Source organism: Primulina eburnea, chromosome 1 (assembly GCF_022965805.1).
Source record: "Primulina eburnea isolate SZY01 chromosome 1, ASM2296580v1, whole genome shotgun sequence".
Classification (NCBI taxonomy): domain Eukaryota; kingdom Viridiplantae; phylum Streptophyta; class Magnoliopsida; order Lamiales; family Gesneriaceae; genus Primulina; species Primulina eburnea.
In genome coordinates, this window is record NC_133101.1 from 43,962,980 (window position 1) to 43,985,562 (window position 22,583).

Sequence of the window (22,583 nt, forward strand, 5' to 3'; positions counted from 1 at the left end):
GAAACTTGACCGCCCCAGTGCGAATAAAAATAGGAAAGTTTCCTATTTGGATTTTATTCAATTTGGAAGGTGGATGGCTAAAGGAAAAAAGACCTAGCCATGAAAAAGGAGATCATTCACCAGCAAAGGGAGGAGAAAGAGGAAAAAAATTTGGAGCAATTGCTTGGGATTAAAGATTTCAAGATTTCCGAACATCGTTCTTCGCAGATCTCATCTCGTCTAGTATTTCTAATCTAGTTTTTATCATTTAGACATTGTTGTATTTATTTTTACCATGAATTCCTTTGGCTAAACTTAAATTATTTGTTGGGATTTAAGGGGATCCTACCCCGAACTTTGAATTGGTTAATTCCATTGTCGACGTTGATTTATTCTTGATTATACTACTGTTTTGCATTGTGATTATTAAAGCGTAGCTAACTTTGATAATATTCTCATATCGTGAGTGAGTTCGAGAGAATAGCTTGTGATAAGAACGAGTAGAATAGTCCGTGGATCTATAATTTACATAGATATATGAAATTGGAAACGCAACGATAGTCATAGTCAAGTCTGGCGAAAACTAGGGGATTTCATAGATTGATATGCTGTAACACTCGAGACTAAAATGCATACTTAGTGCGGAAGCTTTAAAATATAATTTGAAGAAAATTTATACTTTAAAGAAATTTGGGCAGCATCTCCCCGTAAATAGGACATGCTACCTGTCTCAAGCAACACAAAAACATATGCAAAACATTTTCATATACATCAGATACCATTTCATATAGTATACACACATTTTTTTAATTCAAATACAAAAACAACATTTTCAAGGTTTCCCAAAATAACCAAAAGTTCAACACATCAAAATAGCATCCAACCACTATCTCCAAAGTTTGGCATATTCCCTTCTCTCGCTTCGACAACTCAGGGATGATCAGTCTTCTTACCTGTACCTGCATCACATGAACATTACTGGAATGAGTATAAAACTCAGCAAATGGAATCAATAATAACAAGGTACATATATATCATTTTATTGTAAAACATAAAATTTATAGCCTCAATTTCATTTTCTTGAAAACATTATCCTTCTCATTTCATAAAAGTCGAATCATCATTAATATCATCCGTCAAGAATTATAATACAACAATACATAGGGATGATATTCATTTCATTGATCAACTGAAGAATTGATAGTTTTTATAAGATAGTTCATTCATTGCTAACCCTCTTCGTAAAAACGAATCTTATAGGAGGGACATGTACCTCTGCATAAAATGCATCTTATAAGAGAGCACATATTTTCATCGTTAATTGGCCAAATTATATTGCGGATTTAGAATTGCCAGGGGCAACACCGCTACTATCACTATCAATCCAATCATTCAATCATATAAAACTTCATTCATGCATTTTATCGAACATCTTAGAGGCATCATTTAAAGTTTAACTCCTTTCATTCAAAAATGCATATAATTGCATTACCATATATACATATTTACATATATATATATATATATATATATATATATATATATATATATATATATATCATGAATGAAATTTGAAAGGAGTTAACGTCATAAAATCATCAAAACACATACATATAACATCATGTTATGCATTTAAGAATTGATTCCACTTACAACACTTGGAGCACTTGATTTCCTAAACCTTGATGATGATCCTACAAAAATAAACCCACATAATAACCTTAAATTACCATTTAATCCAATACATCATCACAACTATCATCCCCTAACTCCAACATCTTCAATAACTCAAGAACAAGAAGAAAAACCACTTACCTTAGCTCCTTTCACTAAAAAGATGAAGTTCCAACTCCGGATTGAAGATTAATTGCTTAAAATAAAGATTGGAAAAATAGGAAAATGAAGAACCCTTACCTTACACGATGGAGAAGAGAAAGGAAGAGAAGGGAAATGATAAAAATGAGAGTCTCCTTCGATTTTATGCCTAAAATTACCCAAAACACGTTTTTAAACATTGCTGGCCGCCCGGGCGCAGAACTCTCGGCCAAAATACATTTTTCTCGAACAATGCGCGCCCGGGCGCACATCTTTTCCCCCCCGGGCGCGCGCTCTGCGCACAACCCCTTCAAAGATTGCTTCCGAAACGCCTCTTCCATTCATAATTTCGAAAAGTGGTAAACTGGAAAGTTGTAGCTCTATGTCTTGGCTTGCATCTCCAATTAGTTCCATGTCATTTGGGGGTGTGAGTAAAAAGTTATGCTAAATCTCCCAACATGTGTCACTGGAGGAACGACGAAACACAAGACACACTTCGGGGCACTTTTGGCTTACATTCCACAATGATTTGAACAAAACTCAAAATAAGAAAGTTATAACTTTATATCTTATCTTTCTAATGGAAGTGACCTCAACTAATTTGGATCAATATACAAAACATTATGCTAAAAACCACAACTACTGCCACAGTTTCATACCGTTTCAGCACTTCCATTACCTATTTGGCTAAGGATCAAATTTCTATTCTACCCATCCATTCTTTGTTTCATTCTATATCATTCAATACCATTCATATCATATCTTGAATTCATAAACCATCACCATTACACTAAATATCCCAAACGATCATCATAACAAACCATAAAAGTAATAATGAACATACTTAATCATAATCATTACCTTACATCATATGCATACAAATGTCTAGGTGTTACAATTCTACCCTCCTTAAGAAATTTTCGTCCCCGAAATTGCAATTACTGTGCGAATAACTCAGGATATCGCTGTTTCATTTCCTCCTCTGGCTCCCACGTTGCTTCTTCAACCAACTGATTACGCCAAAGAATCTTGATAATGCCGATCTCCTTATTCCTCAGTACATTAACCTTGCGATCTAAAATCTGAATTGGTACTTCTTGATAAGTCAAGTTCAGCATCAGATCCAATGGTTCATGTCTAAGATCATGAGAAGGGTTCGAGATGTTCTTCTTGAGCATTGAGACGTGAAATACATTGTGGACTATATCCAAGTCTGGCGGTAAGGCTAGACGATATGCTCTTTCTCCAATCCTGTCCAATATTTCAAATGGACCGATAATTCTTGGGCTTAGCTTTTCTTTCCTGCCAAATCTCATAATGCCTTTGAGAGGAGCAATTTTGACAAATACATGATCTCCAACTTCAAACTCCAAAGGCCTTCTTCGGATATCGGCATAACTTTTCTGTCTGGATTGGGATGTCTTCATTCTGTCCCGAATTAAAGCAATCACATCAGCTGTCTGTTGGACCAATTCTGGTCCTAACAACTTTCTTTCACCGACTTCATCCAAGTTCAATGGTGACCTACATTTCCTACCGTACAGATTTTGATTGCATTGTCGGAATTGACATGTTGACTAAGTACAGAGCTACTATAGACTGTTTCCACAAGATTGTCAGATTCAGACCTGAGATGACAGAGGATTGGAAATTCTATGGTAAAGGTTCCAGATCTCGGATTCCCTTAGTATCTGCTCTGACTATGAGTAGATTATTGCAGAAAGGAGCAGAAGGGTTCCTTGTTTATTTGGTAGACCTACAGAAATCGAGCCCGGCATTGGCAGATTTGCCAGTGGTGCGAGAATTTGCAGATGTGTTTCCGGATGAGATTCCAAGGTTACCTCCAGCTCGAGAGGTAGATTTTAGCATTGATTTGATTCCAGGTACCGTCCCTATTTCAAGAGCTCCTTATCGAATGGCACCGATAGAGTTGAAAGCACAATTAGAAGATCTTCTGGCCAAGGGATACATTAGATCCAGTGTGTCTCCTTGGGGTGCTCCGGTGCTATTTGTACGGAAGAAAGACGGTTCTATGAGGTTGTGTATAGACTACAGGCAACTGAACAAGGCAACGGTAAAGAACAAATATCCTTTGCCTAGAATCGACGATTTATTTGATCAGTTGCAGGGATCTTCTATCTATTCCAAGATTGATTTGCGATCGGGATATCACCAACTCAGAGTTCGAGATGTTGATATACCGAAGACAGCATTCCGGACCAGGTATGGACACTACGAGTTTGTTGTCATGCCTTTTGGTTTAAAGAATGCTCCAGCGGTGTTTATGAGTTTGATGAACCGCATTTTTCAAAGGTACTTGGATGAGTTTGTGATTGTTTTTATTGATGATATTTTGGTGTACTCTAAGAATTTGAATGAGCATGCCAATCATTTGAGAATTGTGTTGCAAACACTGAGAAATGAAAGATTATATGCTAAGCTGTCAAAATATGAGTTTTGGCTGAGACAGGTTGTCTTCTCGGGTCATACTATATCTAGAGATGGTATTTCTGTGGATCCGAATAAAGTTGAAGCTGTTATCAGTTGGCCGAGACCGACTTCTGTGCCAGAGATACGCAGTTTCATGGGTCTAGCAGGGTACTATAGAAGATTCACCAAATATTTCTCCAGTATTGCGAAGCCGATTACCCAGTTGACACAGAAGAATACACCATTTGTGTGGTCTGAAGATTGTGAGTTTAGCTTCTAGAGTTGAAGAAGAGGCTGACCAGTGCACCTGTCTTGATGATTCCTTCAGGTACGGGTGAGTTCGTTGTATATTGTGATATATCTCACAGAGGGTTGGGGTGTGTTCTTATGCAGCGAGGACACGTGATAGCATATGCATCTGGACAGCTGAAGCCACACGAGACTCGATACCCAATTCATGATCTTGAATTGGCGGCTATCGTATTTGCACTGAAAATTTGGCGTCATTATCTTTATGGCGAGAAATTTGAAATCTACTCCGACCACAAGAGCTTGAAATACCTGTTCTGTCAATCAAAATTGAACATGAGACAGCGCAGATGGCTCGATTTGTTGAAAGATTTTGATTGCAAAATCAAATACTATCCAGGGAAGTCAAATGCAGCAGCAGACGCCTTGAGTCGAAAGGTTTGGGCTTTATCCTTATCGACGATAGGTGTTTCGAATTTAGTTGAAGATTGCTGTTTGTCTGGATTAGCATTTGATACAGGTAGTAGACCATTGCTACTTGCTTCGATTCAAGTTGAGCCAGCCGTGATTATGAGGATCAAAGAAGCACAGAGAATTGATCCAAACGTGCAGAAATCGATTGATATGGTCAGATCAGGGCATATATCAGAATATCAGGTACGTGATCATGTGCTATACGTGAATAACCGTCTTGTAGTGCCAGATGTTTCAGATTTGAAACAACAGATTATGTCAGAAGCGCACTGTAGTCGGTTCAGCATTCATCCTGGAGGCAGGAGGATGTATAATGATTTGAAGACACAATTCTGGTGGAAACAAATGAAGACAGATATTGCAGAATTTGTATCTAAATGCTTAAACTGCCAACAGGTGAAGGCTGAGAGAAAGAAGCCCGGAGGTTTACTTCAAAGTTTGTCTATTCCAGAATGGAAATGGGATCATATTTCCATGGATTTTGTGACGAAGTTACCTCGTTCTTCCCGGGGCTGTGACGCGATTTGGGTCGTCATTGATCGACTGACCAAATCAGCATGTTTTATTCCATACCAAATGACATACCGACATGAACAGATGGCAGATTTGTATGTCAGAGAGGTTGTCAGATTGCATGGTGTGCCGAAGTCTATCGTATCAGATCGTGATCCACGATTCACTTCGCACTTTTGGCACAGTTTGCAGCAGGCTCTAGGTACGACTTTACACTTGAGTACTGCCTATCATCCTCAGACAGACGGACAGTCAGAGCGGACTATCCAGACATTAGAGGATATGTTGAGAGCCGTAGTGCTAGATTTTGGCACTAGTTGGCAAGATTCCCTACCTCTTTGCGAATTCTCATACAACAACAGCTATCAGAAGAGTATCGAAATGGCACCGTTTGAGGCTTTGTATGGCAAGAAATGCAGATCTCCGTTGTACTGGGATGATGTATCTGAGGTACCAGAACTTGGGCCTGATATGATACGTGAAATGACTGAGAAGGTAAAAATCATTCAGAAAAGAATGAAGACGGCACAAGATAGGCAAGCCAAATACGCCAATGTCAGACGTAGACCGTTGATATTTGAAGCAGGAGATAGAGTATTCTTGAAAATCTCTCTTTTCAGAGGCGTGGTCAGATTTGTCAAACGCGGGAAATTATCTCCGAGATACATTGGTCCGTAAGAAATTCTTGAAAAGATTGGCGACCGAGCCTATCGACTTGCTCTTCCTCCTTCGTTATCCAGGATACATGATGTTTTTCATGTATCGATGCTGCGTAGATATATGCCAGATACCTCTCATGTCATTCACCCTGACGAAGTTGAGCTTGATCAGACGTTGAGTTACGTTGAACAACTGATACAGATTCTTGATCGGAAAGAAAAGAAGCTCAGAACGAAGACTATACCGTTAGTGAAAGTCCAATGGAGTCGTCATGGCATCAAAGAAGCGACTTGGGAGACAGAAGCAGATATGAGACAGAGACATCCCGAGTTATTTTCATGATGTAAGTAATTTTTCAGTCGTGATTATATTACTTTCATGTATGCTTTGATAAATTGCCTGCGATTTCGAGGACAAAATCATTTCTTAGAGGGGGAGAAATGTAAGGCTCGAGATTAATAGTCTTCATTGACAAAACACTCGGAAGATATGAGTATGCATGACATGAAATGAGAGTTTTGAATAAGGCGAGGACGAAACCACACCGCACCCGTGGTAGGGGAAGACACCGCACCCGCGGTAGCATGGACAGAAAGTTGCACATTTTTACGAAGCAAGACCGCACCTGCGGTAAGAACAGGACCGCACCCGCGGTCGATGTCCAGTAGGGTAGGAAATTTTATTCGAAGCAAGACCGCACCCGCGGTGCAAGAAGGACCGCACCCGCGGTGGTGTGACCGCACCCGCGGTCTAATATGTACCGCACCCGCGGTCGTCAATTTTGAAAAATGAAAAGCATGCCGAAGCTTGAGCGTACCCGCGGTGCTAGAGTGACCGCACCCGCGGTGCTGCATGCGAGAAATCCACCCTTGCTTCTGAAGTTGACACATGGCATGTATATATATATAATCATGCTGAGTCGTCATTTACATTATTTCCAGCAGCTGAAAACGAGAGAGAATAAGGATTATAAGAATTCTTCTCCACTTTATCAATTGATTGGGTAAGATTCACTCATTCATAGTTTAATCCAAGCTTAGATTCTTGTTCCTTGCATCATAGGCTACAAGAGGAGGTAAGTTTGGTTCATTTTCAGCATTGTTCAAAATATATGTGTTGGAGAAACTCAAATTTGATTTGTATTATGTGTTCCCATGATTATGAAAAGCGTAGAATTGTAAATGAGTCAAAGAACGGATATGTTATGCTATTGATATGAAATTGTTACGATTTTTCCAGCATGTTTAGAGTTAAAAATGCAGATTTTAAGTACTATCATGTGCTTATGGTGATGATTATGAATTGGTGATAGATGTTGAGATTTGGATTGGTTGGTACCGCGAGAACACGCCGTTATGCTATCCAATTATGTCAAGACTGAGTATAGATTGTATATATGTCTTGATTGAGTTAGAGATTGAAAAATGTATATCAACATTGCCATTTCAGATTCGATATCAAGAATACGAGACTCCGACTTCTACGAACGACAAGAAAGGTATAATTCATGTGATTGTAGGGAAGACACGACTCGAATCAGATTTGATTAGAGTTTCCCAACCAAATCACATACTAGACTTACTGTTTATGTTTTTGATATGTTTTGAATTGTTTATAGATTATATGGAAATCTCCTGATATGATAATCTTGTGTTTATAGATTTATATTCAAGCATTGAGATAGGAGAGTCATTGACAGATTTGTCAAAACTAGACGCTCGGGGTATCGACGCATAGGAGCAGACTTCCTCCGATTGTAGACATTCGATACAGACATGACCGAAGTCTAGGAGTAAGACGTACAGTTACCCCGATTGGGAGGGTAGGTAACAGACAGTGACGTCTTATTCGCCCCGGGATCCCTAGAGTAGAGTCAAGACATGAGATGATTTGCATTGCATGCTTATATATGTTGGTTTAATAGACTATGGAACCTATGATTTAGATCACATGCATGATCTTGTGTTTTATGATTTTATTATACATATGCATGTATACATGTTTTATACTGGGATGTGTTCTCACCGGAGTTTCCGGCTGTTGTTATGTCTGTATGTGTGCATAACAACAGGTGGGGCAGGAACTGAGTTACGACAGAGATGAGTACGAGATAGCGTGGTGACTACGGGCGCAGAAGATGACTAGTGGCTCCTACTAGACTTGTAGTATTTGCATTTATGGTTTGTATTAAACTATACACTAGTTGGATTAATGTATTGGGATAAGACACATTTATCATGTTTGTACATTATGTGTGTTGTAATTTAATAAAGAAAGATTATGCTTAGTAATAACATTTGATTTAATGTTAAAAAGCGAAAATTTGACCCACATTTTCTCACAGATCCATTTAATCCCAAATAGAATTGAGTTAGAGCCCGGATCCCCACACTAGTTGGTCTGGTTAGGGGATAGTTCGAGGTGGCTTGGGTGTGTTTCGAGAAAAAACGAGAATGGCTCGAAGGAAACTAGCTTAGGTTCGAACTAGGGCTAGGGAAAAGAAAAAGGATCGAACCATGGTCTACGTGGTCGGTTCATGGTTCATGAGGGTTGTTTAAGTATAAAAAGTCTATGTTTAAAAATTGAGAGGAAAATATTAAGGTTTGAATAAATTCAGGAATTAAATGCTTCACGAACTAGTAAATAGGAAATTAAATCAAAAGTCTCGAATTTAAGCTAAATAAAAATATTAAAAATTAAATTTAAGTTTAAATAATTATTTGGGATAGTCTCGAGTCAATAAAAGTGAGAAAGAGTCAAAAATCTAGAAAATATTACGTCCAAGGGTAAAACGATCATTTTACACTGAAAAAGGTTAGACGTCCTAGCAATGCCCTGAATGCTGTAAATAATGTTACTATGTTTATTTTAAATATTTATGAAATTATATGATGAAAATTTAATGCTAAAAGACATGTTGCATGTTTGGTTTAAAGGAAAAACGATTTTTATAGGGATGAATTTTTATAATTTATGGCAAAATATGAAAAGTGGAAAGATAAGAAGTGATTGTGTCTAATACGATGATTATGATGATACAATGATATGTAAGCCATGGCTCAGTTGATGGGTGAAAGTGTCACTGATTACCCTGCCGCTTAGTACTTTGGTTACACGTAGATGGATCCATCGATCTTCAGATGATACAAAAATCACATTTAATGATCCGAATTCAATAAAAAAAACTTATACGTATATGATAAAATGAAATATTATGTGATATAGTGAAAGGAAAAATGATTAAGTTTATGCATGTTCATGAAAAGCAATTTTCTTAAAAGTATTTTTACTGTTGCATGTGGATGTATATGTATTACTTGCTATCATGATTAAGATTTGCCAAGTCAATATACTCACTAAGTGTGATCGATGCCGGTGATCTTGATATTGATGGAGGTCTTGATGGTTGAACTAGCTGGGCTGAAGGTGCAGATAACCCAAGGACAGTTGCTAGTTTTCCGCACTTATATTTATGACTTATGCTAATAATTTAAGTTACTTATAAGATTTTATTTCTTATGATGCTTTTGAGAGGTTTTTTTAGAGGATGTCAGAGTTAATTTTTTTTTTTTTGAAACAATGTTAGGTTAGATTGGTCGATGTTTGAAGATTTTACGTTTGAATTACTTTTTTTTGAATTTAAAATAATAGTTGGTTGGTTTAATTTTTAAAATGATGTAAAAAATGTTATATATTTATATATGTATGTATTCGGCCGAAAGTATTATAGAATGAGAAAAAAAAACTTTCTGGTATATTCTAAAGAAAAACGAGTAGTAGACGTTTCAGTTGGTATCAGAGCAATGTTCATGCAAAGGGTTGTGTCACCGCCAGTTCCAGAAAGTTCAATCATCAAGCCTCAAATCTGTAAGTTTAATTTCTTTGCATTATTTTTATGATGATACCTGCATGTTTACATGGTTTATGCGTTTACGATACATGTTTAATAGCTTTTTGAGGTTAAATGTTAAAAATGCTTAAAGTTGCTCAAAAAGAGATTAGTATATGCTGCATGAATAAAAACTTAGGCTGGAAATCGTTCATATATAATGCCTCCTAGACGCGTACCTAGTACTGATAGGAAAGCTGAGAATATTGAGGATCGTCAAGGGAATGTAACTCCACCTGCTAATGGGGATGCTGCTATTCGTGCACTGGAAGGCACGACACGTTTCTTTGAGAAGCAGTTCCAGCAGAGCAGGGGACCCGGACACTAATTCATTTCTTAATCATCTTTGGGGAATAATTTGATCAATTATAATAAACATGATCTAAATTTTTTTTTTAAATACAAATGCGGAAATGTAAAGTAATCCATCTGATATACATATCAAAAGTAAACGTACAAGTCCTGTACTGGATACAATAACATCAAACTAGGGTTCAACTACTATATAACAAGTGTTGAATCCTATTCTACTTCTGATCCTGATCTCCACGCTAACTTGTCCTCTCCCATCCTCGTCTTAACCCTGATCCTATCCCACTTGTTGTCATGCACACATACAAACACGACAACAGCCGGATAACTCCGGTGAGAATATAATCCCAGTATAAACAATGAATAAATGCAATCATATAAAAACATATATAAAAGCATAAACAGTCATCAATAACATGTATATAGTCCGAAAACATTAATTGATATAAAACTGTAAATAAACTATCTCATACTCGACTCATCTCTAATCTAGGGATCCCGGTTTCTGGACATTGTCTCATATAACGAATCTCAGTGATAGGAGTCGATCTGCTCCTAAGCAAACATCGATATAAACCAAACATCCAGTGCCTTGGCATCTCCGCCCATGACTCATACACGCTTTGCTATAAATCAATAGATTAAGCATATCAATCTCATGAATTGCAGATATAAATGCAATAAAATAAAGTATGTAGTTTTTGGGAAACTCAAGTCCAATCTGACTCAAGTCGATCTCCCGGTTAACATTGATTTATACCTTTCGTTCTATCAATCTGACTCTGTCGAAGTCTCTGATTCAAATATGTCAATACTCAATATGGCAGTGACAATATCAAGGAGTATAATATCAATATACCACTCAATCAATACTGGATATAATCAGAACTCAATCAAATTCTGTTTCAACGGCATAACGGCACAATATCAATATACACAACAATACAATATCAATCAGATATCAATCCCAACATCTCATAATCTATAAAAACACAAATCAGATATCAAATCTCAATCAAATCAACTCTGAAAAATCATAACAATTTCATACGATATCTGTTCTTCGATCCGATTTCGATTATACGATGTTTACTATATCAAGAACACCATATATGAATCATATCCGATTCTTTCAATCTCATAATTTCAAATCATATCAAAACGTAGTAAAACTTACGTTCAGTTGAAGCTCTCGTCGATAGAAACCCGGTACTGCACTCAGATTCAAAATCGGACGGTCGGATTTTACAATAACCTTAAAATTCTCTTGTATGAATAAGCTTTCCCCGGAGCTTCTCGTTTTTTCCCCTTTTCTGAATTACTGAAGGAATTGCAATCTTTATATATATATCAATGCATGAAAATGAACAATTGGCTCATTCCATGTGCAGCACGTCTCGTGCGCATATGCGCGTATCTACCCGGCGCATATGCGCGAGACCTACTGGTCTCGCCAAATAACATCTCGGCAACTTGCGCATATGCGCGCCCTTCTTCCGCACATATGCGCGAGGTTCTCTGGACTCGGCATGTAGCTCCTGTATAGCTCGCGCATATGTGCGCACAACCTCCGCACATATGCGCGAGGTCCTCTGCCCATCTCGCGCATATGCGTGCATCGGTGCCGCGCATATGCGTGAGGGGTACTGTCCTCGCACATAATTTACGTCTTTCCTCGTCTTTCCCGGTCCGATCCTTTCCGTCTATAATTACATCAATTTTAAATAAATCATTTCGGATTACAATAACAAAATTCTCGGGCATTACAATTTTCCCCCCCTAAGATACGATTTCGTCCCCGAAATCACATGTAATCAAATCATATTAATAAGAAGGTATAACAGAAGAAGCTAAATAGAAAACTCTAATTAGTAAAATAACTCTGGGAATCTTTGTCTCATGTCTGATTCAGTCTCCTAAGTAGCTTCTTTAATGCCATGACGACTCCACTGAATCTTCACAAGTGGAATAGTCTTCGTTCTGAGCTGCTTTTCTTTACAATCAAGAATCTAAATCGGCTTCTTGAAGTAACTCAGTGTCTCATCCAGCTCTGCCTCTTCATGCTGAATAATATGTGAAGCATCAGAAATATACTTCTGCAATAGAGATACATGAAAGACATCATGTATTCCAGATAGAGAAGGCGATAATGCGAGTCGATAGGCACGATCTCCTATCTTCTCGAGAATCTCATACGGCCCAATATATCATAGAGACAACTTTCCTTTCTTGACAAATCTGACAACTCCTCTGAAAGGTGAAATCTTCAAGAATACTCGGCCTCCTGCCTCAAATACCAACGGTCTACGTCGAACATTGACATATTTGGCATGTCTGTCTTGAGCTGCCTTCATTCTCTTCTGAATCAGCTTCACTTTCTCAGTCATATCTCTGATCATATCAGGTCCAATCTCAGGTATCTCAGAGATATCATCCCAATACAGAGGGGATCTGCACTTCTTTCCGTACAACGCTTCAAACGGTGCCATCTCAATACTCGTCTGATAGCTGTTGTTGTATGAAAACTCACAAAGTGGCAAAAATTCTTGCCAAATAGTGCTAAAATCAAGCACTACAGCTCTAAGAATATCCTCCAGTGTCTGGTTAGTCCGCTCTGACTGTCTGTCAGTCTGAGGATGATATGCGGTACTCAGAGCAACTTTGTACCAAGAGCCTGCTGTAAACTCTGCTAGAAGTGCGAAGTAAACCGAGGATCACAGTCTGATACAATCGACTTTGGCACTCCGTGCAATCTGACCACTTCTCTAACATAGATCTCTGACATCTGGTCATGTCTGTACGTCATCTTGCACGGAGACCTGAACATCATATAATCTCAACGGTTTAAAATCTGTTTCAAATCCCAATCCAGAGAAACAACAATCTTCTATCAAATTTTAGACACCAATAGTCGTTAAGGACAAAGAACATACCTTTCAACTCAGTGCATCAGCTGCTGCATCGGAATTCCCCGGATAGTATTTGATTTCACAATCAAAGTCTTTCAATAAATCAAGCCATCTTCACTGCCTCATATTCAGCTCTAACTATGAAAATAGATATTTCAAAATTTTATGATCAAAATATATCTCAAACTTCTCACCATATAGGTAATGTCGCCATATCTTCAATGCAAAGACAATGGCTGCCAATTCAAGATCATGAATTGGGTAGCGAGTCTCATGTGGCTTCAACAGTCTCGAAGCATAGGCAATGACATGTCCTCGTTGCATCAGAACACATCCCAATCCTCTGTGATAAGCGTCACAATAAACAACAAAATCATCAGTATCTGATGGGATATTCAATATCGGAGCACTGGTCAATCTCTTCTTCAATTCAAGAAAACCGGTCTCACATTCTTCAGACCAAACAAATGGTGCATTCTTCTGAGTCAGCTTTGTAATGAGTTTGGCAATACTGGAGAAATCTTTAATAAATCGACGATAATATCCTGCCAAACCCATAAAGCTGCGTATCTCTGGCACTGATGTCGGTCTCGGCCAACTGATCACGGCTTCAACCTTGCTAGGATCAACAGAAATACCGTCTCCAGATATAATATGACCCAGAAATATCACATGTCTCAGCCAGAGTTCACATTTCAACAGTTTGGCATATAATTTCTCAGCCCTCAGAGTTCTCAAAACAATTCTCAGATGCTCAGCATGATCAATCATATTCTTCGAATAAATCAAAATATCATCAATGAAAATAAGTACAAAATCATCGAGATATTTCTGAAACACACGGTTCATCAGACCCATAAAATACAGCTGGAGCATTTGTTAAACCGAACGGCATGACAATAAACTCATAATGTCCATACTTGGTTCTAAAAGCTGTCTTCGAAATATCATAATCTCTGACTCTCAGCTAATGATATCTAGATCTTAGATCGATCTTGGAATATACAGAAGAACCATGCAACTGATCAAACAAATCATCAATATGAGGCAAGGGATATTTGTTCTTTACCGTAGCCTTGTTCAGTTGCCGGTAGTCAATGGAGAGTCTCATTAAACCGTCCTTATTTCTCACAAACAACATTGGAGCACCACAGGAGAAACACTCGGTCTGATGTACCCCTTGGCCAATAAATCTTCCAACTGTTCTTTCAATTCTTTCAATTCGATTAGTGCCATTCTGTACGGAGCTCTAGAAATCGGAACTGTACCTGGTACCAATTCAATGCCGAAGTCTATCTCTCGAATCGGAGGCAACCCCAGAATCTCATCTGGGAAGACGTCAGGAAACTCGCACACCACTGGAAAATCCGCCAATGATGGACTCGATTTCAGTAAGTCAACTGAATATACAAGGAACCCTCTGCTCCTTTCTGCAATAATCGAGTCATAGATAGCGCAGATATCAAAAGAATTCTAGATCTAGAACCCTTACCGTAGAATTTCCATTCATCAGCCATTTCAGGTCTGAATCGTACAATCTTATGGAAACAATCAACGGTTGCTCTGTACTTGATCAGCATATCAATACCGATAATACAATCAAAATCAGATAACCCAAGTACAATACAGTTTAACTCAATCTCATGATCATCGTACTGTAGTACACAATGTTTAACCGAATTCATGGATATCAAACATGTCCCCAAAGGAGAAGAGACAAACACTATAGCAGATAAAGACTCAACATGCAAATCATGCATCAAAGCAAAGCGCTCAGAAATAAATGTATGAGAAGCACCCGTATCTATCAATACATAAGCATGGTAACCACATAAAGAACAGTTACCTGCAACAACATCATCTGGTGCTTCCTGAGCATGTTCCTCTGTCAAAGCAAATATTCTGGCCTGCTGTCTCGGAGGCTGGCTAACTGTCTGGCTTCCTCCTGACCTCTGCTGTGACGGAGTAGTAGTCGGTGGTGGCTGAAAAGAATGAACAGCTGATGATCATCTATCAGTCTGAGCCACCGATCCAGCTGATTCTGCTGCCTAGGAACCTCTCTATGGACATAATCTCGCAAAATTTCCCTGTTGTTTGCAAATACGGAAACTACCAATCACTCCCTGGGATTGCTCAGTCGGATGTCTCCCTCCGCAAGTTCTGCAATAATACCTGGCATAACTCTGGTTGTGTTGTGAACCACTGGAGCTAGAAGAACTGCTGCCCGACTTCTTAAAATATTTTCCTCGGGCTTTCAGATAGTCTTTCTTTCCACCACTGCTGCTACCACACTCAAATCTGGGAGGTGGTTGCTGTGGTCTCGGTGCTGGAGGAACATAAGAAGCTCCTTTCTGTCTCATCAGACCAACTTCATCTCTTTTTGCTCTATTCAGTGCATCAGCAAAGTTATTTGGTCGCCTGGTGTTCACCAATGTAAAAACCTTGGGATTCAATCCATTGATGAACTGATCAGCCACAGCCTCGTCATTTCAGCCACATGTGGAGCAAAATGCAACAATGTAGAGAACCTGGCCACATATTCTTCTATATTCAACTGACCCTGTCTCAAATTTGCAAACACTGCACCCTTGTCCTTCCTATACGACACTGGGAAAAATCTTTGATAAAACTCAGTCTTAAAGACATCCAAAGCCTTTCAATATTATTCTGACAATGACAATATCGAATATATTGTCTCAATATACCATTCAAATCAAGACATCTCAGTCTTAGCAAATTCTGACAGCACGATAGTATAATTCCAAAGTACCGGTAATACAGATCAGTATGTACCAATAACTCATAATCACTAACAACACAATTTGATATCAAATCTCAATCAAATCCATTCTGAAAATCATAACAATTTCATACGATATATGTTCTTCAATTCGGTTTCGATTATATGATGTCTAATATGTCAAGAACACCATATATGAATCATGTCCGATTCCTTCACTAGCATATTTTCAAATCATATCAGCAATCAATAAAACATACGTCCATGTGAAGCCGTTGACACGAGGATCATAGTACTATGTTCATATTCAAAATCGGACGGTCGAATCTTACGATAACATTCAAATTCTCTTGTATGAAGAAATTCTCCTTTAGAGCCTCTCGTCCCTTTCCTTTTTTCTGCACATCTCGCACATATCCGCGACTTCCCTCGGCGCATATGCGCGAGACCTACTGGTTTCGGTGATGATCTTCTCGGCAGCTCGTGCATATACGCGCACTTTTTCCGCACATATGCGCGAGGTTCTCTGAACTTGCACTTGGCTTCCCGCATAGCTCGCGCAAATGCGCGTCCTCTCTCTGCCTGCCTCGCGCATATGCGCGCATCAGTGTCGCGCATATGCACGAGGGGTACTGTCCTAGCACACCAAATATCCTACGTTACCTATATTCGTGTTTCGGAATGATCCTTCATAATCATATCGATTCAAAAACAATCATCGTAGATTAATAGCAAAATAAATCTCGGGCATTACATTCCATGTGTTTCTCTTTTATCGAGTGGAAACGTCCTATTTTATTGTTGTACACAATTAGTCCTTATGACCCGGGACTGCATTGAGACTCTATATGCAAGCATTGCACTTTGACTTGTTTACCGACTCATATGAGGTCATCGGTTGGCAAGGTTGGGTGTTTTGTCGAAACATATAAGAGTCGATGCATTATAGTCGGGGATTCAACACTTACCTTTGGGTATTGATATCCTATGTTATCTCATGTCTATGTAGTTTGAAATCTCTGATCAAAGTATTGGTGGTAATTAAGAAAGGGTTTTCTTAGATTACACCATGGATGCAACTACGATATGACACATAATATCGATTCTTTGACAACTCTCGATATACCAATAGTTGTCGAATCGGTCGGGATATATGAGTTTAAGGGACCGTACTGTACGCTAACCATAATAGAATGGTTCGTGCAGGCACTATCATTTGATACCTATGGTGTAATGCCCAAGAATTTGATTAATGTAATGTGAAATGATTAACGTAATCTGAGCTGATTTATTGATAAGGAACGGATATGAGTATAGTTGGACCACTCCAAGACCAAATTGGGTAACACATATGAGTTATGTGATTTTCGGGCAGAACATGTGGCGCCCGAGCGGTAGAAAGAGACCGCCCGAGCGCCAATGTTCAACAAAGAAGAGTCTCGGGCAGAAGAGGTGGCGCCCGAGCGGTAGAATAGTACCGCTCGAGCGCCAATGGAGGAGAATCCGGACAGAGAACCTCGCGCCCGGGCGGCAGATTGTCACCGCCCGAGCGCCGAGCTCGCGCCCGAGCGGTACTTTTTTACCGCTCGAGCGCGAGGCGTGTCGCGTGAAGGAAGTGCCACTCGGCGTTTTGCATGTACGTTAGTATATATATATATATATATATATATATATATATATATATATATATATATATATATATATAAACATGCACGAATTCTCTCAGAATGAAAAGTGAGAAATTCAGAGAAAGGGCCGAGGAAGGGATTGCAAAATCCTTACGCCTTTATATTTCGATCTGTCCGTCCAAACTTGAATCCGAGTACGGCACCGTGTTCCTAGCAACGCAGGCTACTACGGGACGTAAGTTTTATTACGTTTGGACATGTTTTGGAAATATAATGTTGTTAGAATTGAATACACGTCATATATGTTGTTCTTGACATGTCAGACATCGTAGAATCGAAGTCAGATTAAGAAACGGACAGAATATGGAATTGTTATGAATTTCAGAATGAAATTGACTAGAATTGATACCAGATTGGTACAGTGGTTGATTGTAAATGATTGGAATTGATATAGATGGAGATAGTATTATCAGTATCGTAAGATGGTACGGTTGTACCGTCAGAATGTGATAAAATAGAGATGTTGTGAATTGATTAGAATATTGATACAGAATATTGATATTGTCATTGCCAGATTGAACAGTGACAGACGTTGAATCAAGACTTCGATTGTATCAGAGCGACAACAAGAAAGGTATAAATTAATGTTGAGTTGGGATTGCACAACTCGAGTGAGGTTTGACTCGAGTTTCCCTAAATCGCATACTTTCATTTATTGCATTGATATTTGCAATTGATGAGACTTATGATTATAGTCTATTGATTTATAGCTACTGTGTGATAAGATTGATATTTGTAGCTTATTGATTTATAGCTACTGCATGTAATGACTGCTGATTCGCTAGTCATTGACTGATTTGCTTAGATACTGACTGTATGTATTGATTACTGAGTCGTTGAGTCATAGGCTGATTCGCCTAGTCACCGGCTGATTCGTCGGGTTATTGTCTGATTCGTCCATTATAGGCTGATTCGCCCAGTCACCGGCTGATTCGTCTGGTGATTGACTGATTCGTCTAAACTTAAGCTGATTCGCTTAATTGCAGGCTGAGTTGTCTGATTATTGGCTGATTCGCCTAATTACTGGCTGATTCGTCAGGTTATTGATCGAGTCGTCCATTCTGCGGCTGATTCGCCCAGATACTGGAGATATTAATTATATCGATGCCGATTAGGGATTGATTCATTCCTACCGACTGAGATTCGATATAATTACCTATATCCAGACATCGGGATCCCTAGGATAGAGATGAGTCGAGTCTGAGACGACGCGTCAGTGGAGTCGAGTCTGAGACGATGCGTCGATTGAGTTGAGTCTGATATGACATGTTGATTTACATTATTTATGCCATTCATGATTATTGAATGTTTGATATGGATTTATGTTTCTGATTATGTTTCTGATTTGAGACATATTATGAATACTTCTTATATGCTTTCGTATATGCTTTTATATGACTGCATGTTACATTGTTTATACTGGGATATTTATATCTCACCGGAGTTATCCGGCTGTTGTCTTGTTTTGTATGTGTGCATGACAACAGGTGGGGCTGTATCAGGGTCAAGAAGAGGATGAGAGAAGATTAGATAGCGTGGAGATCCGGGCTTCGAAGCAACATAGGATTCAGCACTGATATGTAGTTGAACCTAGTTGAATTCTTGTAGATAACGCAAGATTTGTATGTTCATGTTTAATATGTAATTTGAGTAAATTACATTACGTTTCCGCTTTGTATTTGAAAAAAAAAAAATTTAGACCCTGTTTTATAATTGATTAATTAGTCCCAAACATGATTAAGAACTTGATTAGCGTCCGGGTCCCCACATATGGAATCATGTAAGCGATGCTGCTAAGCGTTTAACATGATTGGTTGGGTACTATCAGACTTGAGTTCTGACGTTCTTATTATCAAGTAATTGAAAAGTAAGAATGGAGCAACTGGGTATGCTCATATAAGGACATGTTTAGTCCCGAATCACATTGAGATATGAACCCATGGCTAGTTGTATCAATGAAACATTGAGGATCACAAAAGTGCTAAATATTTAGATCCTGTTGAGAAGGAAAATAGTTCAATGTGTTGAACGACTTATAAAGGAGTTTATAAGCGCAAAGAAAAATAGAAGTATGAATTCTATAAGTGAATTATAGGGAATTTAACTTTAATTTATGGAAGTTGAAACGTCTTCCCTTTTATTGCTTAAAAGTACTAGAATTTTTTTTTAAAACACTCAATTTTCGGCCATGTACATTTACCACATGAAAATATTTTTATAAAATATTTTACCCCTTTAAAATAAAACACCAACCAACTAGCATTTTAAAAATCAAGTGCAATAGTCATAAAAATGAAATCGTCAACTGTTTTATCAAACCTAAAAAGCAATAAGTTTGAAAAGTATAGCTCATACTAAACCTCTCAAAAATCTCTCAAAAAGTATAAATAAATAGTCTTAAAATCATCATGAATCATAAATCGTAAATGCGAAAAAAGTAGAAGCGCTGGTCCACGGGTTGTGTGTGCCTTCAGTCTAGTCAAATCATCCGTCAAGACCTCCCTCAACCTCACCTGCATCCATCACACCTAGTGAGTCTAAAGACTCAACGCACCATAATCTTTATAACGAGTAACATGTATAAAACTACATGCAACAGTGAAAATACTTTTACGTAAAAATAACATTTTCATGACATGCATAAATAAACCTTAACTTTTTCTTTTTTCCTCAACATGACATAACATAAGACCTTTTATCATGATCATAAACATTTTCCTTTTCCTTTTCCTTTGTTGAATTCAGATCGTTAATTGTGACTTTCCTCAACATGATATGAACCTCAATAGTCGATGGATCCATCTACATGAAACGGCAGTACTGGGCGGCGGAGGACACCAGCAACACTCTCACAGGTCAACTTGGTCCTGGCCTATCCTCTTTCGATAGAAATACGATCGTCGGGGTTCTCTCTGTGGCCTTTTCCCCTAAATGGGTTCTCTCTGGGCCTTTTCCCCTCACGATATTCCCATTCTTACCGTTACCACAAACTGTTACCACATACCCTTACCTCGTACCGTTATCTCAATAGTCACAATTACTAAACTTCCTTCAACGTTTAACATTCTCATTACTTTATAAAATCATGCATAACATAACTTTTTTTTTTGAAACCAAGCTTGCAACATGTCTTTTAAATGTCTTCCTTAAATCATAAAAATCCCTTAGACATTTAATTATCATATTTTAATCATGAACATTTCATAAACATTTAAAAATAATCATAATATAATAAAAACAGCATTTAAGGCACTGCCATGACATTTATTAATTTTTTGTGTAAAAAGACCGTTTTACCCCTGGACTTAACATTTTACGATTTGATTTTTTCTTGATTTCTTGACTCTAACATGTCCCAAATAATTATTTAAGCTTACATGAATTTTTCATAATTTTATTTAGCTTAAATATTAGACTTTTTCATTTATATTTAATTAATTGTTTTGACGGTGTTTTAATCTTGAAAATCTCAAACATTAATATAAAATTCCTAAATTCCAAATTTAGTCTTTCTATATTATTTTATCCCTTATGAACCACGACTCGACCCTCGTCAGTCGTTTTCCAATTTTTTTCTTAGTTCAAAACCCTAATTGACACCTAAACTTCGACCCCGACTCAACTTTCGATTTTCACGAGTCACCCCCGAGCCATGTTGATCCAAAACTTTACCAACATCCTAGAGTGCCCTACTGGACCCTAAGTTCACCAAGAAATAATCCAAACCATAAAAATGTGGCCCCTCTAATGACCCCCATGCTGGCCGAGAGTTTGATGAAGCTTGGACTCTAAGTTTGTGGACCTGTGGACCTAGCCGGCTTTCCAAACCCTGAACCACCCTCTAGGACTCTAAGGACTCGCCCTAGCCCAGCCCTTGAGCCCAGGACAGAGACCTTCCCTTCCAGCAAGCTGCGCACCCCTGCACGCAATCAACCGCTGCTTCGTGGGTGCTAGGACTCCTTCCCGAGCCCCTAACTCGAGTCATAGCTTGGCTAGGATTCTCACCCTGACCCATGACAGCCCCTGGCCGAGCCTTGACCCAAGCCGAGACCAAGCCCATCCTTTTTTCATGGAACCCGATCACCCTTAACCCCATGACAGCAACTCACGGTTTCAGTTTGTTTTGTTTGTTTCTGTGGTGAGTTTGGTGGATTTTTTGTGGCTCTAAATCACATAAAATCTGGGTTTAAACATAAATTGACATCATGGCAGCCCCTTAACATGCAAAGAACAAGTTATTTGAATCAAAAGTCATCTGTCCTCATGTATTCATGCAATATACCGAAAATTCTGAAAGTAATATTATGTTCTTCATGCATACAATAATTCAAACAATAATATGATATGATGGATGAGAAAAGGAGATGTATGGCATGCCTTTGCGTTATATACGCACGAAAAAAACCGTTGACGACGAAGAACAGGACGAAACCTTTGGCTTGATTTCCTTAGCACCCTTCGAATTTTTCTCTTGAAATTATGAGTGTGTGCCGTGGGGTTTGTGTCTTTTGTGGGAGAGAATTTTCTGAATTTCAAAGTGTGTGGCCGAGAGTTTTGTTTGCAAAGTAAAGGGTTTTTAGCACTTTAATACCAATTAACTACTAACTTGGCTTTAGGCCTATTAAGCCTCTAAATTAAGCTCATTAGTCTTAATTAGGATTTAATAAAATATTAACAAGGTTTTTGTTTAATTAAATTTGTGAATTTTTTAGCCGGGTTGCCAACACGTTCGAATTTTTGTTGAAAAACCAACACCGATAAAAATTATGTCCCGGCGTATAAAATCATTTCAAAATCCCTTATTTTCAAAAATAATAAAAAGCATCCCCCTTATTTTAAATAATTAAAAACAATTGTTTACTAAAAACATTTTCCATTTTTCAGATATCGGTCTTCGTTCCTCGATCGAACTCGAATAACCTTTT

General features: G+C 38.3%; 1 protein-coding gene across 1 annotated transcript; it reads right to left on the minus strand.

Annotated features, from left to right (window-relative positions):
* Positions 1 to 2,732: 2,732 nt before the first annotated feature.
* On the minus strand, positions 2,733 to 3,221 carry LOC140807153 (uncharacterized). The gene has a single exon (XM_073163873.1). The coding sequence runs from the start codon at positions 3,219 to 3,221 to the stop codon at positions 2,733 to 2,735; it is 489 nt and encodes a 162-aa protein (XP_073019974.1).
* Between the last annotated feature and the right edge of the window lie 19,362 nt (positions 3,222 to 22,583).

What these genes read in the sequence shown, in the direction of transcription:
- LOC140807153 (XM_073163873.1), bottom strand. Translation starts at nt 3,221, where the DNA reads ATGAAGACATCCCAATCCAGACAGAAAAGTTATGCCGATATCCGAAGA.